Below are 15,405 nucleotides of genomic sequence, written 5' to 3'. Positions count from 1 at the left end.
ACTCCGGGCGATGAAACTGCTATACTACGACGACAAACTGGTTGGAACGATAGGATGCTGACTCTCCGTTGGACTGCTGGACTTCAGGTGACCATAGTTGTGGCGAGGAACGAGAAGATTGTGGATAATGCTGAAGGAACTGATCTTCGAGATAACTCTAACTAAGTGTGGTGGTTGGGCTTTCGAACTCGGAACTCTTTCTCTCTCTCTCCAAGTGGCTTCTTTTATAGGGAGGCTTGCCCTTGCTTTTAGGGTAGACTTCCTTCACGAATTGACTTTTCTGCCCTTGTTTATGATCATCCCAGCTATCCTTCTTCTCCATCTCGAGCCTTTTCTCTGGCATGCATCCTGGTCGATTGCACCCTTTTAGCGCTCTTTTCACCTGCGTCATCTGAATCGTCTCCTACTGGCTTTGACCCCTTTATCTTGCACACTTAAGCAACTATTTTGCAGATAATACATGCAATTCATGACATACTGACCAGTAACCAAGACTTAGAATACGACTTATCAAGTAACACATCCAATAATGTGTAACTATAAAAGAGATAATCCAATACACTCTCTTCCAAATTAAAACTTCAAATCCAACTTTAGTATTGTCATTTATAGGGTCATATTCTAATGCTTATAGGACCCTAATCCAAAATCAAGACCAAATCTCCACCTTTAGATTTTAAAATGAGTGGATGAGATTAAATCTTGTGAATCTCAATATATAGTAGACAAAATATCCACAAAAGGGTAATATCGTCATTATGTTATCATATGATAATTTTCGTGAATGTTTTTTTACATCAACATAGTGTATTACAAATATCAACAATATGACATAAGAATATCAACACTAGTACAAGAAAATATCAACACATATTTGTTGAGATTTTTACATGGTTTTATTGAGATTTTTTGATATATTTGTTGATAAAAATCTGGTTATCAACATTTACGAAAACTAAGTATAAAAATATCAAATTTCATCATCCGAACGTCGTCGGAACATATGCAATTGAGATCTCGTTGGAATCCTTATAAAATTATCTTTAATTTGATATATTTTTTGCGAAAAAATAATTTAAATCGAGAGAGTTACATAAATTTAAATTTTTAAGATGATTTTAATGAGAGGGATTTGACATTAATACCCTCTAATTTTATTTATTAATTTTCTTAATTAAAAATATAATCCATGTAGCATTATTTCAACCACTAGATCTTCTAATCTAATGGCTAAGATTTAGTCTTAGTTTGGGATTGCTAATTAGTTAGCAATTGATCACTCCCCGGCATTTATAAATCAAAAGGTCTAACTTAAAGTATTGTTTATTGTTTATTACTACCTCTGTCCCTGAAAATTTGATACATATTACCATTTCGGTCCGTCCCTGAAAATTTGATACACTTCACTTTTACCATTTTTGGTAGTGGACCCCATATTCCACTAACTCATTTCTACACACATTTTATTATAAAACTACTCCTTAAAAGTAGGACCCACATCCCACCAACTTTTTCAACTCACTTTCCATTACATTTCTTAAAACCCGTGTCGGGTCAAAGTGTAGCAAATTTTGGGGGACGGATGTAGTAATTTTTATAAGTAAATTATAATCATTATAAGTTGTAACTTTTAGTCTCGTTCAAATTTATTATTTATTATCAATAAAATTGCAATTTTCACCTTATTGTTTGAATTTTATTTATGCACATTTTATTTTATACATAATAAAGACCAAAAAAAGATTAAATAAAACCAATTGCTCATACTTAAAGTTAAACCTTTTGATTTTTAAACTATCAATACTTCAATTGGAAGAGAGTGTATTGAATTATTCTTTTTTATAGTTACACATTCTTGGATGTGTTACTCTTTCTTTCAATGTGGGATAAAAGTCATTATTTATAACTATATGATAGATCTCACATCATTCTTTGTCTATATTACTCCTACTAATCTATCTTCTATTATTATAATTTAACAACAAATATTATTACATGAACTAATATTCATTAGTTGTTTATCATTATCGATTGCTTATGTTTATAAATTTATGTATATGTTAACTAATAAATACTATTATACACATTAAAAGAATAATTATTATACAAATTGTACAAACCTAACGATAACTATTATACAAATAAATATTTTTCTATATACAAATCATATTTCTCAATAATTATTTATATTTATTTTTATCTATCAAGAATATATTCAAATAATAATTTTGTTTATATATATTATAAAAAAATGAAGAAAAGTAGAAGACAAAAGAAAGTTTGTTTCCCACATTGGAAAAAGATGCATGAATGCTCTAAACTTGTAATTATAAAAGAAAATACTTCAACACATTTTGTCCCACATCGAAAGTGTAACTTAAAACATTCAAGGATGTTTCTATAAATGAGAAAATCAAGAATGGTTTTTCATAGAGTTCATAAACCAACAAAAAAAAAAACCACCGAATGGGCCCGGAACCAGTGGTTTTCACCAGAAACCGGCGGTTCCTAGGACCCGTCGGGCCAGTTCTGGTTCATGAAAATGTTAAGCCGTGAACCGCCAGTTCCAAACCGGAATCGGCGGTTTTTGAACCGTGTGCAACACCTACTGTATCCTACCCTTAGAATTTATATATCGTGATCTGTCATTGATAATGATCGAAACGAAAAAAAAAATTATGTGACAGATGAAAAATGAAGTTATGGCTGAAATAGAGCTGAAAATTTTTTATTCTACATATTAATCAATTTATTATCACATTAAATAGTATAAACCAAATTATCGTGGAAAACCATTTTATCAAGTTGGGCTTGGATAATGCTAAGCCTGTTTGCATAAGGTGAACAAAATACGGGTCATGGATGATCCGAACCGCCAAACCGATTTAAATCTTGTATATGTAGACTGTAACTTCAGCTTGCTTTCTTGGGCAGAAAGAATCTACGCGAAACCTACAAAACGGAATCCGGCGAGAAGATATATCATATATCTTGAGAGACAAATGGATCCGAAAACCACAGAGGTTTCCCAGCTCTTCGAGCGATTCAAAGCGGCAATTCTCCGCAAAGATTTTGATATTTGTACCAAACTTCTGTTTCAGCTCAAGGTACGTCTCAATTCCTCGAATTTCATGGAGATATTTTTTATGATTGTACAGATTAGATATAGTTGTTTTCACAGATTATGAGCGTTTATCTGTTTTTCTTCATTATGATAGATTATTATTGTAGTAAAAGTTAACTGGATGGTAAACCCTAGTACATTTGTTGAATTTTTTGGTTCGGGATTTAGATAGGTTAGGATGATTGGGGGAAATCAATTATTATGTCGATGGTGACCTAATGTTGCTCATTCCTACCTGTTTTTGGAATTGCTGGGATGTTGTCATATTGGAACATGGAGTTAGGCTGATTGGAGTGTCACATAAGTAGTTATTTGTACTCTTGTTTAGTAGATTTGTCAAACACACATGCAGAAGAAAACCACCCGATAACTGTTGGTGCTTTCTGAGACATGCCGGAGTTGAGCATTGAACATTATGCGGGAGTTGAACAACAGAATTGTTCCGTGCACTCTCTTTCTAACTATTTTTGTATGTCACAATTATATAGAATGGGGAAGGGGTTCTCTTTAATTTTAATCTAAATGGAAAAGAAAGAAGTCATGTAGTGGTAAGTATGTAGTATATTTTTGGTTATATAGTCACATAGTGTGAATGAGAAAGAAGGTATTTGGTGATAAGGAAGTATTGACTTTTGATGATTTAGGCATGAATATAACCTATTGTTTGTGGAGTGGGATCCTTATTTGAGACACAGATTAATGGTCTGAAACTCTGTTAGGTTCAATTCACATCTTAGATAATAACCAGAAGTTCAGCTAGAAGATTATGTTCTTCTCTGCTTAGGCAATGCCCAATACTAATTTATCTTAGTCGTAAATATAATGCAAATCCGTTGATCAAGATTGATATTTTGTAATGTCTTGTTAGTAATATACATTATGTATGCTAGATTGCATTGACAGGATTCAAGAGTCTGCCTCCATTATTTGAAAAAACTCCAAATGCTGTCCATGAATTGACACTCGCAAGTAAGTCTTTCTACCTCTCATCCATATCTTTGTATAGTTTATACAAATCATCTTTTGGTGTCTTTCCTATATTCTGAGTTATTTTTTTATTTTGCCCTCTTTTTGCAGGGGACATTTATGAGCATGCAGTTATCCTGAGCGTGAAGATTGAGGATCAGGATGCTTTTGAGAGAGACTTTTGCCAACTGAAGCCTTATTATACTGATGCCGCGTAAGTATCTGTCTTCAATTGTTTCATAGACTATCTAACCCCTTATTTTGTCTTTTGCTTTAAATATGATAAGAACTAGACGTCTTTGGAGTTTCTATGCATTAAAATAGATGAAGAAAACTACAACTTTTGTTTTTAGTGTTACATGTTTCTTGAACCATGGTGTATGGGTAAACTCTATGATAATGTAGCTGATCATAAACATATTCTTTTAGTAAGTGTTTTCTTGAGCAAATTAGGATAGTAGTACTTGTTGTTTATGAAACAAAAGCATTATCTTATGAATGTTATTTAGTATTGAAGGTATATAAAGACTTATGATATCTAGTTGGTCCCATAAACATGGCAAGATGGAGTGCTTTTAACCAGGCTAGGGATACAATCAGGGCTTCATGAACTTCTATGTGGTTGAGCAGCTATTGTAATTTGTTGTACTAGTTTCTATGTACGCCATGAACTATATATATCCACTCTACAGATGTGCATTTTAGTTTCAAACAATATCCTAACTCTTATTTCATGTAATCGTGCAGTAGTCGTCTCCCACCCTCTCCCCAGGAGTACCCAATATTAGGTCTAAACCTGCTAAGACTCCTTGTGCAAAACAGAATAGCCGAATTCCACACTGAGTTGGAGTTGCTTTCTGCTAGTGCTTTGGAGAACCCTTGTATCAAGCATGCTGTCGAGCTAGAACAATCCTTCATGGAAGGAGCATATAACAGGGTGCTGACTGCTAGACAGGCTGTACCTCATGAAACATATGTCTATTTCATGGACTTGCTAGCAAAGACAGTCAGGTAAAATTTGTAGTCATACAGATTGCTTTGTTTGTGATTGTTGAATTGATTTATACTGTTTACACCTTTCTTATTTCTCCATTTTAAAGAAGAAAAACTGGTTTGGTCTATCTGATACTTTTGCGTTATAGTAATAGTTATTACTTGATTATGTGTGCAGCGTTAGAACTCATTCATGTACTTCACAAAGCTTGATAGCCAACCTGTATGCATTTTGTTTAGGAGTTCAGTTTATGTCATTGTGTCTGCTTAGATGCAGCCTTACTGTGTTATGCTAGCATAGGAAGGATTTTGTGGAAAGTGAAAGAATGAACATGGATATTGGGAGCACGCATCTATTTTCTATTGCATTGTTCGATTAATCTCTAGTTGCTTTACTGCTTCTGGTATTGTGCTTTGCGTCTTATCTAGGCTTGGTCACACCCTTTACGTTTGCTCTTCTTTTATGTTGACATCCTAATTCCAGCCCATTCTGGATCTTGCCATAGTGTTGAATCCGTATTATACTTGGTCTTATTTTAATGTTTGATCATTTGTTGGTAGAGATGAGATAGCTGGGTGCAGTGAGAAGGCCTATGATTCTCTTTCAGTAAATGATGCACGTCAGATGTTGCTGTATTCGTCCGACAAGGAAGTAGTTGAATATATCAAGGAGGTAAAGTCTTTTGAGTAAACGTATCTCTTCTGTTGGCTTAAACAAAACTTAGTTTCACTAGCACCTTGGCATTCGGAAATTGCAGGAGCATCCTGAGTGGGAGGTCAAGAATGGGTTTGTGTTTTTCCAAAGAGCTAAGGAATCTGTACCTTGCAAGGAGATTCCGTCGCTGCAGCTGATCAACCAGACCCTCAGTTATGCGAGGGAGTTGGAGCGCATTGTGTGAGGGGCCTATACGAGAAAATGCAACCCTTATCCGTGCTTCCTTGCATTTAATCTTCTCCATTTTGGTTGCATCAACCGTACTCTAGAAAATTAGAAAGAGAAAAAAAAAAAAAAATCTATGGTTGATGACAGCAACCTCTTGTGTTGAGGGATTTCATTTGCCAACTGCCTGCATCTCACTTGACTTTGCCTTCAGCTAAATTTTCATATTTGAAACCATGATCTATTTCCTTGTTTTGTTCAATGGTACAAGCAAGTATTGCGTTGGTTGCATGTTAGCTATAAAATTTGTTTAATATATGACATTTTTTTTGTTTTCTCAATCTTGTGCATTGGCTTGCAGATTTGGACATTTAATTTAGATTTAGATTTCTTCTAAATTAAAATAGTATGTTTGAAAATATCACCACCATGGTCCATTGTTATATGGAGTACTACTACAAGCTGTTTAGTTTTATCCATAAAAACAATTAGTACTATTTGGTTTTAATAGATTTAGTTAGCCCTATCAATATAATCTATACAAATATGGAGTATTAAAAGGAACTTGGTCTTCCATTCAAATTAGATGAAATTATTCACTTGCCTATACTACTCACTTTCCAAGACTAAGTACATAGGATATTAAAAATCATGGAATTAGATTATATTATTAAGCTTTTAATGTACGAGATCATATAAGGGGCATCCTTAACCCCATCTTGGATTTGGGCCGCAAGTCTCCTCCCCGTCATCATTCCCCTAAATTTGAGTCACAGGCCACAACTCCATTAACCCCGTAGGCCACAACTCGGACCACAACTATTATTTTGCACTATTCACAACTACAACCTATTTTACTCGTAAAATTGAATACGTTGAACAATTAAAATCGTAAAAATTCATTGTTTAGTCAGAAAATAGAAAATTACAAATCCTAGAAAAAAAAAATTACAAATCCTAGAAAAAGAAAATTACAAATCCTAGAAAAAAGAACTACTTTTTCTTCATTTGTGTGCGCGAAGGTATTCGATCATCTCACGGTGCAATTCGAGCTCGTACTCCGATATTGTCGAGGTATCCCTCGATGTCAACTCCGTCAGGTGGCTCATCCGCAACGTAATACTCATATCTGACATAGAGTCTGATATCTTGTCCAGGGAAGGATTGGGCGGCGGCAGCGGCATAGAGGAGTAGCTCGCATTTGCCTTCACCTTTGCTTTCCTCTTTGCCGCCTTTGTGCCCATCGGACGGCTTTGAGTACCAGGAGATTAGAAGAACAAGTCGTCGTCTGTCACGTTGAGGTCGATTGGCGGACCTCCTTCGCTAGAAGAGTAGTGTCCGGCGGCGGAAGCTTTAGTTCTCTTCGCCGCCGCTTCTGCCCCACCGGTGTACTTCGGGCTCTTCTCGACAAGCTTCCAAACGTCAAAGTACTTGAAGTGCTTCTTTCCATCAGCGAAGAAATCTGCCTTTGCCTTGTCCACAAGGTCCATCTTGCTGTGCCCGCTCGGCCACATCCGGACTACGTTAGTCCACTTGCCATTCCACTTGTTCACCTCCGCCTGGACCCGACCCCAATGCTTGCGTAGCTTCACGTAGGTACACTCGAACGAGCCGTCAGGTCGACCGGCGTTGTACTTCTCTGCAATCCGCTGCCATAACACTTTGCCGCTTTGCTGGTTGCCGATCTCAGCGTCCTCGGAGACGTCGACAAAGTTCTTGGCCAGCCACATTGTCTCCTGCGGACTATACTTCTTCGGCCCATCCTCATCGGCAACCTTGCCCTTGTCCTTGCCCCTCCCTCGAGCGGGCTCCATATCGCTAATCTCGTACTCATCGGTGCTAACTGGCGATTCCATGTCCATGTTGGTAGGCAACCCGGGACTAGGCGTTGCATTTGGGTTGGGTGTCGGCGGCAATTGCCAGTTGTTGGAGTTGACGAAATCGTCCATCTGCCGTTGGTCGCTGTTAAACCAATCCATAGAACCCGGAAGTGTTGAAATACTAGAGGATTGAAAATGAGTTTGTGGGGAAGAGTATTAGAATTGAGCAAATCAAGTGTATAAATAGGCAAACAAAATTTAAAATAAAATAAAAATAAAAATAGTGGGGACTTGCGGCCCGACCCGAACACAATTAATGTCGGGACGGGACGCAAGAGTTGCGGCACGGGCACCGGTAATGCCGGGCTGGGACGGACCCCGGGAGCGGCCCAGGGACGCAACTGCGTCCTCGGGACCGTCCCGAGCTGTGACGCTCGTCGCTCCAACACTGCTCTTGGGCCGGGACTCGCGAGTTGCGCCCCAGGCCCTATTCGTTAAGGATGCTCTAAATAATACTACTATGATTATTGTTAAACTTTGGATGATTCCAATCATCTAAAATCTTGTTGAGAGTTAGAAACGATGTATTATTTCGGCCCAATGTGTGGCCCAGTTGAATAATAAACGGAAAATTGTCATTTAATTAATTACAAGTTTAATTTGTGGACTTTTGGTCTATCTCATAAAATTGAATGAACATTGTTATTAGTTTCTAATTGGGTTCTTGTACCATAGATCCCTAAAAAAAATATCTCTATAGACACCTCTAATGAAAGACATAATCACGAATAAGGATTTCTTTTAGCCATTTTTTTTACGAAAACGCCCAAAATCACTTGAAGGGTAATTTAGTCAAATTGTGCCATACCTGCACAGTTCTATCACTATGTAGTTTATCATACAATTAAATGAACTACTCCCTCCATTCCAAGGAAGATGACCCCTTCCTTGGGCGGCACGAGATTTTATGCATCTTTATTTTATGTGTTAGGTGGAGAGAAGGAATAAAGTAAAGATAAATGTGTTTCTAATTTTAATAATGAATCATTTTAGTTGGGACAAGTTAAAAAGGAAAGTGAGTCATCTTTAAAGGAAGGGAGGGAGTACATCATTAAGTTTCTAACTGGGTTCTTGCACCACATATCCCTAACAATATATATATATATATATATATATGAGTGTACTAGTATAACAACTAATTTTAAAGTTACAACGTACATCCAACCACGTGCTGCCATATGGCACGAAAAATGCAATATTGTATACATAAAAAATGCAATACGCATTTGTAGAAGCTATAAATGAATTTCGGCAGATTGCATTTTTTATTGTTAAGTTTTGCATTTTAGATATTGACTGTTTAAATTGCATTTTATATATAGACGGATTGCATTTTTATATGTGAAAATGCAAAACTTAACAATAAAAAATGCAATTTATGTGAAAATGCAAAACTCAACACTATAAAATGCAATTTACATACAACAAAAATGCAATCTGCGAAAATGCATGTACAACTAGATTGCATTTTTGTGTTTAAAATATTGCATGTTTTCGTGCCACATGGCAAGACCAGATTGAATGTACGTTGTGACTCTAAATAAGGGGGCACCCTAGTGCTCCCCTATATATATATATATATAATGTACTAGTATAACAACTAATTTTAAAGTTACAACGTATATCCAACCACGTGCTGCCATGTGGCACGAAAAATGCAATATTGTATACAGAAAAATGCAATACACATTTGTAGAAGCTATAAATGAATTTCGGCGGATTGCATTTTTGTTATATGCATATTGCATTTTTTATCATTGAGTTTTGCATTTTTGATATTGACTGTTTAATTTGCATTTTATATATAGAAGAATTGCATTTTTTATATGTGAAAATGCAAAACTTAACAATAAAAAATGCAATTTATGTGAAAATGCAAAACTCAACACTATAAAATGCAATTTACATACAACTAAAATGCAATATGCGAAAATGCATATACAACTAGATTGCATTTTCGTGTTTAAAATATTGCATGTTTTGTGCCACATGGCAGCACCAGATTGGATGTACGTTGTGACTCTAAATAAAGGGGCACTCTAGTGCTCTCATATATATATATATATATGTATATATATATATATAACTTCTGTGCATTTCACAATTGTCCCCTATAACTAAAATTTTGATGATATTAAATTAATTTTTGGTTAACTTTTCAATAAATCTGGCATTATTTCAAACTAGTACGATAATCAATTTTAGATGATTATTATTTATTAATATGTAATTGGTGAAGATATAACGATGAAAAATATAAAAATCACAATAAGTTTTATTAAAATTTTATTTGTATTATAATTGAGAAATGTATAAAAGTTAAGCTACTTTTATAAGTTTGGATGAATTCAAAATCAACTAAAAGTTTTCATTAATAAAAATAAAAGCCTTGTTTTTAAATCAAAGCGAAAACTTGATAAATCTCTCGTCAAATTTCTTCTCTGTTGTCATCCCCAAATGGCCAAATATATCAATGTCATATCCACATCATTTTTGTACTGTTGTCCAATAATTTCACGGCTTCTGCTCCGATTGCCGTAGCTTAAAACATTAGGTTTTTCATTCATACCATCTGTTTACCAAATCGAGGGAGCTACAATCGAACCGCAACTTGGATACACGCGATATTTATACTGCTATAAACGTATTTGTACACCCAATTTTCTCGTTTCTACTTTGACGCGGGGTAATTCGACGATACAATCATGCCTTACGACGACGCGTAAGTGCTCCTCCCCAATTTCCCGATTTCTGATTGTTGAATTAGGTTTTCAATTCATATTTTTGTGTGTGCGTGTTTTCGTAAAGCTAGAGTTTTGATTAGGCTTCTGTGGATTTATTACTCTGTCGTTTATGGGTGTACGAGTTTCCATGTTGAATTGGGGCTATAAAATCATTGATTGGCATTTTATGATGTTAATTTAGCTACCGTGATGAAGAAGGCGAGCCATTGGTGGACTTCGATGATGATGTCCGATCTGAAGGGGATCAGCCCCAGGATCTCTTCGATGACATAGATGATTCCGTCTATGACCGCAGGGATAGATCTCCAACCCCGGTGTTAAATGACTCGAGTTCTAGGCCTCGGAAGCGATTGATTAAAAAATCAGCTGTTAATGAACCAGGCCCCATAGATTTTGGATTAGATGATGATGATGTAGGTGGGGATTATGGCCGGGAGGATGATGTGTCTGGTTTGGTGAGAGATGATTACTCCGGAAAGAGGAAGAGGGACAAAAATGAGAAATTGAGAATTCTGGAGAAAAACAGAAGGGCTGAGAAGGAGAAGAAGTTTAAGGTTAGGAAGAGTGGAGGAGGAAGGATGAAGGATCATGAGGCAGATCCAGAGATGAAAGAGATGTGGGACACTATTGCCGGTGACAATTCTGAGGTTATAATTGTTTTCTCGTCAATTGTTTCATTCTTGAATTAGTTTCTCTTCTTTATCGGTGCTTGCTGTGTAGGTTATCGTCATCTCATCTACTTGTTGGTGTAAGATGCATTGACAAGTGTTCAGTGGCACATGTTGCTATATTATGGACTTAAAATTGTATTGGTGAATTTAATAATCTGATTTTGAACTTTTATTCTACATTGAATTTACGGAAATTTAGTGAAGCTATAGTTTGGCTTTTACGCATGTGCATAGCCAAATTTGGGTAATATCATGCTCCCTGAATTTGAGGATCTGATCTGATGCCTTAATAAGTATAGTTCACGATTTTTGATGACCCAGTATTAATCACATCATTGTTGATCGTCATGTTTGGTTAGTTATATTAATTTTCTGATGATGACATGCAACTTCAATGTTGATTGGTTTTTACCCAAACTTTTTCAGGATGACCAAGAAGGTGTTCGGACTCTGGATGATGATAATTTCATCGATGATACCGGCGTAGATCCTTCTGACCGTTATGCAAGTGACCATGAACATTCTCCAAGTCGAGCTCCCGAGGTTTGAATTACATCTTGTGTAGAGTATGCACTTGTTCTATAGCTTTGTGAATTTGCAGTTTCTTTTCTATACAACTAATTTTGGAAGGTCTAAAATCTAAACCTTAAAAAAAGTCAAGATACTGTTCTTATCTGTTTTATTCATTTGCTTTTTTCATATCTAAAACTTTTTTCTCTCGCATCCTTAATTTGTAGGCAGAGGAGGGAGAAGAGGATGATGAAATCAAGGAACTGTTCAAGGCTGGAAGGAAAAAGAAGAAAAGTGAAAAAAGTCCAGCTGAAATTGCATTGCTAGTTGAGAATGTGATGGCTGAGCTCGAGGTGGTTGCAGAAGAAGATGCAGAGCTCAATAGACAGGGGAAACCTGCAATCAATAAGTTGAAAAAGCTGTCCCTTCTGACAGATGTTCTCTCAAAGTTAGTTATTATCCTTGAACATTTTGGGCATCTTCTTATGCTCATAAGCTCCTTATTTTCAATTTTCTGGTTTGTTTATTTGTTCATATGATACTAGTTTATTTGTTTTTAATGAGGATTGAGTATCATGCAGAAAGCAACTCCAGCAAGAGTTTCTTGATCATGGAGTTTTGACTCTCTTAAAGAATTGGCTTGAGCCTTTGCCAGATGGAAGCTTACCAAATATTAATGTTCGTGCTGCTGTTTTGAAGATCCTAAATGATGTGTGTAATTCAGTTATTCTTCGATTACTTTGTCCATTCTGTGAATTTAAACATCTGGGGAGTGGAGGCCTAATTGTTTGTACTACTGCAGTTCCCAATTGACTTAGAGCAGTATGACCGCAAAGAACAGCTAAAAAAGAGTGGACTTGGCAAGGTCAGTGTTAGCTTCGATTTAAATTTGCATATGGTTATATCTTTAAACTTATCTCCTTCTATGTGGTTATAACTTGTGAGGGAGTGAATGATTGATCTGGAAAAATGATTTTCTGTAGCAAGGTTGTAAAATGTCTTTTCGACCTCATTTGATATGTTTCCCCTCATTTACTTACTCACTCTAATAGTTGTCTTGTCTTTATATCTTGAGAATCTTTATTTTGATTTCTTAAATGTTGAGTCCTAAATTATCTTCCCCTATGATATTTTCTCATTGTGTTTTATATTGTAACCATGTTATCAAATTTTTCTCTGTTTTGTTGATTGTCATTCAAATATACTCCACATTCTTTCTGTATATTTTCCTACTGCATTTATATATGTATGCTTTTGCTGGCTTGCTTGGGGATTGAGCTTGATACTGCACCATATTTTGGTAGGTCATTATGTTTTTGTCAAAGGTTGATGAGGAAACTACTGCCAACCGGAAACTTGCCAAAGAATTGGTGGATAAATGGGTAATATAACTGTTTCCCCTTAATTCATTAAAGAATTTATTGCTCCTCGACTGTTGTGGAGGAATATCCTGGTTGTTTGTGAACAAGCTGTGGTGCTTGAAAAGTGATAGTTGCTTGTTTTGTTTTGATCTGAGTTAAAATCCTTTTCTTTTTAGTTAAATTTTTTTTCCAAGAAGATACTGAATTATTCTGTATCTAAATAAAATTAAACAATTCAAAGAAATCACATCCTCTGTCAGGTACTATTTGTTATTAATGGCTTAAAAATCACTTGACTTTCTGGATGTAATTGATGCAGAGCCGACCAATTTTCAATAAGAGCACAAGGTTTGAAGACATGAAAAACTTTGAGGACGAAAGAAGCTACAGAAGGCCACCTCCTAAAAAGTAATTATAATCTACCCTACGACTGGAGAGCTACTCTATGTTTGAAAGTCAATCAGCACTGACAAATTTCTCTTGTTGATCTTTGACAGGGTAATGAATAATGCAGCAGGAAGAGCATCACGGGATGATGATCTGGATTTTTCGCAGTAAGAATCAGTTCCTGATTTGCATTGCAACTTCAACCTGTTATATATTTATGATTATCACGATGGTTGCATCAAATTTTCTGTTTACGTACGTACACGTCAATGTGCAGGGAGCGAAAATCTAGTCAGTCATCTTCGAGGCAACATGCCTCTAGGCCTGAAGCAATGTCCATGGACTTTATGGTCCGTCCTCAATCCAAGGTTGATCCAGAAGCAGTACGAGCTCGTGCTAAACAAATGGTACAAGATCAGCGTAGGGCAAAGGTTGGTAGTTCTTTCATGAAACAGACAACTCTCAGATGGAATACCAGTTTTGGGAAAAATATAGGGTTTGATTAAAAGAGTTTTTCATGATAAATATCAGACCATTCCTTGAAGAGATTGTTGCTTGTAATCCCCATAGATTTTTGATAGCATAAATAGATGTTCAGAAATGGTAGTAATTTACTATAAGTGCTTTTGTTGTTTTATATATGCAGATGAATAAGAAGTTGCAACAGCTGAAAGCGCCTAAACGGAAGCAACTACAGGCTACAAAGCTCAGCGTGGAGGGTCGTGGCATGGTGAAATATCTGTAATCCTCTCGTTTGGGTTGAGCGAATGTGGCGTGTTGCTTGCTGTATCCCAGTTAGTTGCATGGGATGAAATGGTTATACTAATAAGCTGCATCAGTTTTGAGTGGTGGATGAAAGCATCTGATCAATCTGGGTGACCTTGATTGAATGTGTGGGGGCAAGTGTTTGCGGTGTTGATCAACCTTCCCATAATGTGTTATTTGTATGATATGTATAATTGGCATGTGGAATTGGATCGTGGGCAAGTAATCCTTTTATGCTACCTTTATTATTGCTTTATAAATGAATATATCAATGTTTTTAGTTATAAATCTATAGTATATCATAATTTCCATTGTTTAACAGAATATCTCGGTGTTTACTAGAGAAATTATACTTCATCAGTTCCATAAAAATAGGTCCCTTGTGCCATTTTGTTCTTACCCATAAAAATAGAGACATTCTTAATTACGTACAAAGATTTAAACTCTCAATAGTAACCGATGCAAGTAAATAATGTAAGCAGAAATAGTCCGCGTGTATCAAAACCATTATTTTACATAATTTTTTCACTTATCTGTAGAGGAATTTGTTCTTCAGTAGTGGAGCCTTGGTAAGGGCTTGATATAACTTTTCAATATTTTAAATTTTTAGAAGTAAAAAAGTATTAAAAAAAAATTGGGGCAAGGGCTTATTCCCTACCCGCTTACCAAGTGTGTCCGCCCCTGCTTATCTACAAAAAATCTCTTTAGTCGGTGTTTTGTGCCGCGTACGACAGATGTTCATTTGCCTCTTCTTAAACACCACCATCGTAATTCAATACACAACCTTTGCATCAAATAATATTGTCAATTCATAAGATACCTCAGAATAACATACAAATATATGATTTCTTATCATAAGTATGGTAATTCAATTGAGCTTGATTAAGTTTTTCAAAAGAGTAAGCTATGAGTTTTACTTCTTGCTTTAAAACTATACTTGTTCTCACTTCACTTGCATCATATAATCATAAAAGTTTTGTCAATATTAGGCAAAGCAAATGAATGGACATTTATAAGATCATTATTCTTTATTTGTTAGAATACTGAAAAATATGTTTAGGGTGATTTGCACATGTACAATCTATCTGCAATTTATTTATTTAGGAGATGAAATAAGTTTTTTT

The 15,405-nt window shown here is 35.7% G+C and overlaps 2 protein-coding genes across 2 annotated transcripts; both read left to right on the top strand.

Moving 5' to 3' along the window:
* Window positions 1-2,915: 2,915 nt before the first annotated feature.
* Window positions 2,916-6,304, top strand: LOC125217759 (26S proteasome non-ATPase regulatory subunit 8 homolog A). The gene is made up of 6 exons (XM_048119286.1): window positions 2,916-3,107; window positions 4,015-4,093; window positions 4,202-4,304; window positions 4,838-5,101; window positions 5,645-5,756; window positions 5,842-6,304. The coding sequence occupies exons 1-6, from the start codon at window positions 3,003-3,005 to the stop codon at window positions 5,980-5,982; spliced, it is 804 nt and encodes a 267-aa protein (XP_047975243.1). The 5' UTR covers window positions 2,916-3,002; the 3' UTR covers window positions 5,983-6,304.
* Window positions 6,305-10,261: 3,957 nt separating this feature from the next.
* On the top strand, window positions 10,262-14,569 carry LOC125222958 (protein IWS1 homolog 1-like). Its single transcript, XM_048125870.1, has 11 exons — window positions 10,262-10,565; window positions 10,769-11,234; window positions 11,685-11,801; window positions 11,996-12,216; window positions 12,350-12,479; window positions 12,571-12,633; window positions 13,073-13,150; window positions 13,449-13,537; window positions 13,627-13,683; window positions 13,794-13,947; window positions 14,163-14,569. The coding sequence occupies exons 1-11, from the start codon at window positions 10,549-10,551 to the stop codon at window positions 14,259-14,261; spliced, it is 1,491 nt and encodes a 496-aa protein (XP_047981827.1). The 5' UTR covers window positions 10,262-10,548; the 3' UTR covers window positions 14,262-14,569.
* Window positions 14,570-15,405: the final 836 nt, after the last annotated feature.

This window comes from Salvia hispanica, chromosome 4, assembly GCF_023119035.1.
Source record: "Salvia hispanica cultivar TCC Black 2014 chromosome 4, UniMelb_Shisp_WGS_1.0, whole genome shotgun sequence".
In the NCBI taxonomy this organism is placed as follows: domain Eukaryota; kingdom Viridiplantae; phylum Streptophyta; class Magnoliopsida; order Lamiales; family Lamiaceae; genus Salvia; species Salvia hispanica.
The sequence above is the reverse complement of the archived record's forward strand: the minus strand, read 5'-3'. Positions and strand labels throughout refer to the sequence as shown.

Coding starts and splice junctions, on each gene's coding strand:
- LOC125217759 (XM_048119286.1), top strand. CDS start 3,003: ATGGATCCGAAAACCACAGAGGTTTCCCAGCTCTTCGAGCGATTCAAA. Junction 4,094..4,201: donor CCATGAATTGACACTCGCAA/GTAAGTCTTTCT, acceptor CTCTTTTTGCAG/GGGACATTTATGAGCATGCA. Junction 5,102..5,644: donor TTGCTAGCAAAGACAGTCAG/GTAAAATTTGTA, acceptor ATTTGTTGGTAG/AGATGAGATAGCTGGGTGCA.
- LOC125222958 (XM_048125870.1), top strand. Junction 11,235..11,684: donor TTGCCGGTGACAATTCTGAG/GTTATAATTGTT, acceptor AAACTTTTTCAG/GATGACCAAGAAGGTGTTCG. Junction 11,802..11,995: donor CTCCAAGTCGAGCTCCCGAG/GTTTGAATTACA, acceptor CTTAATTTGTAG/GCAGAGGAGGGAGAAGAGGA.